Source organism: Fonticula alba (genome assembly GCF_000388065.1).
Source record: "Fonticula alba strain ATCC 38817 unplaced genomic scaffold supercont2.16, whole genome shotgun sequence".
NCBI lineage: Eukaryota > Rotosphaerida > Fonticulaceae > Fonticula > Fonticula alba.
The window spans coordinates 235,812-237,996 of record NW_009242986.1 but is presented as its reverse complement, the minus strand read 5'-3'; the positions used below and the strand labels follow the sequence as shown (position 1 = coordinate 237,996).

Here is a 2,185-nt window from a genome sequence, read left to right as displayed (position 1 = left end):
GCACACACACACACACACACGCACACATGCACACATGCACACATGCACACATGCACACACACATGCACACGCACACACACGCACGCACACGCCAGCTTTGGGCCTGGGGATTTCCTTCGGCCTGCTCCTGCTGCTGCTCCTCCTTGCGCTGGCCCTCTTCCTGTTGGTTCGCCTGCGCCGAGCCTCGCCCCATCCCAAGGACCTGGTCCGTGCCGGCCGGCGCTTTGCCCCGCCCTTTTGCCCTGCCGCCCGGTGGCTGTCGCCCCCACACTGACCTGGCGCCCTCGTCTCCTCGCCCCTTCGCCTCCTGCGTGCAGGATGAGTCGGCCGAAAGTACGTCATGCAATGCCCCGACTCGCCCGATGCCGCAAGGCCCTCCGCCGCCCTGCTGACACTCGCCCCTTTCGCCCGTGCGCCAGATCTCACGGTCTTGAACACGATGCTCGGTACGTCCACACGCACACGCACGCACACACACACATATATATATATATACATGCCGAGCAGGCCCCCGCATCCCCGCACGCCCGTATCTGACACCGGCCCCCCATGGCAGAGCTCTCGCTGCCGGGCGCCATCCATGTGGACATGGCGGCCGACTTCGCCCCCATCGATGGGCCCCTCGGCACCGGCGGCCAGGCGAGCGTCTTCGCGGCGCGCGCCGTCGGCGCCGGGATCTCCGCGCGCCTCGGCTGCCCCGACACCGTGGCCATCAAGCAGATGAAGGCCGACAAGATGAAGCCCCTGCAGGTGACCCTCTTCCAAAATGAGATTGCCCTCATGTGGTGCGAGCCCCATCGCCTGGCCCCTTCCCCCGCGCACGCCCCCTTTGCCCGCCCCCGGCCGACGGACCGCGATGATCCCGCCTAACCACAACCCCATAACCCGGCCTTTTTCCCGGCCCCCCGCGGCCCGGCCAGGCTCCTCCGCGACCAGCCGCACATCGTGCGCATCTATGGCTACAGCGAGCAGCCGCCGGCCATCATCATGGAGTGCTTCCAGGGCGACCTGGCGACGCTGCTGCACTCGGACCTGGCCCTGCCGCTGCACATGCTCCTGGACATTGCCCAGCAATGGGCCGCCGGGCTGGAGGCCATGCACGCCCATGGCGTGGCCCACTGCGACCTGAAGCCGGCCAACGTCTTCGTCAGCCAGACGGCCTCCTCCTGGCGGGCGGCCCTCGGGGACTTCGGCACCAGCCGGAGCCTGGCCGCCGACCGGGCCTCGGCCCTGGTCACCAGCGCCCCGGAGCTCAGCGCCCTGACCGCGCGCTATGCCGCCCCGGAGGTCATCAGCGCCTTCAATCGCCGGCGCGCCCTCGGCACCGAGAACCACCTCCCGACCGATGTCTACTCGGCGGCCATCATGCTGTGGGAGTGCATCACCCGCAACATCCCCTGGGAGGGCCTGGCCTTCGACCAGGTGACCGAGGGCGTGCTGGCCGGCCAGCGCCCGGATGTCCAGCTGGCCGTGGCCCCCATCGCCCGGGCCAGCCAGTCCCTGGGGCAGAACCTGGCCGACCTTCTGCCGCTCCTGTGGGCGGCCGACCCGCAGGCCCGGCCTCCGGCGTCGCGGCTCCGCCAGTCGGTCGCCATGCTGGCCGTCATGCTGCCCGGGCCGTGAAGGCCCGCCCCCCAGGGGGTCTCTCTCTCTCCCTCTCTCGGCCTCTTTTCCTTTGCCATCCTCCGCGCGGCCGGACCCCCAACAGCGGCCGGCAGCCCGGCGCCTCCCCCGGGGCACCATGCCACCGGCCGCGACCGGTGGCCATAGACCCGCGCCGGATGTGCGCGCCGGCCGGGGAAGAAGCCCCCGGCCGGGCGAACCGCCCCGCCCCAATACACACATCCTCCCCCATCTCCCGGTGTCCGAGACAAAGGCCAGGCGGTCGATTGACGGACGCCTGCGTGGCCGCGTGCGGGTGCCGGTGATCGCGTGCAGCCAGGGCCCAGCGGGGCGGCCCGCCCGGGCGCAACCACATGCATCGGTCCCCCTGTCGCCGGGGCCGCCCGGGCCCGGACATGCGCCCGGGGCGCCGGCGAGGTGGGGATCCCCCGCAAGCGGCCTGGCCTGCTTCGGGCTTGCCCGCGCACGCCCATCCATGCGCCGCCCGCCGGTGCACAGGCGAGGCAGGCGGAGCAGCGGGCGCTGGGGGCACCCCGACGGGCCGCGCCCGAGGGGGTCCGGG

The 2,185-nt window shown here is 71.7% G+C and overlaps 1 protein-coding gene across 1 annotated transcript in view; it reads left to right on the top strand.

Annotated features, from left to right (window-relative positions):
- The window catches only part of H696_05991 (TKL protein kinase), a gene marked incomplete at both ends in the record, with an annotated part of 9,588 nt that extends 7,965 nt beyond the window's left edge, over positions 1 to 1,623 (top strand). The window contains 5 exons of the mRNA XM_009499758.1: positions 96 to 205; positions 318 to 333; positions 420 to 446; positions 557 to 782; positions 921 to 1,623. Coding sequence (XP_009498033.1) covers positions 96 to 205; positions 318 to 333; positions 420 to 446; positions 557 to 782; positions 921 to 1,623 — 1,082 coding nt within the window. The remainder of the gene's footprint in view (positions 1 to 95; positions 206 to 317; positions 334 to 419; positions 447 to 556; positions 783 to 920) is intronic.
- Between the last annotated feature and the right edge of the window lie 562 nt (positions 1,624 to 2,185).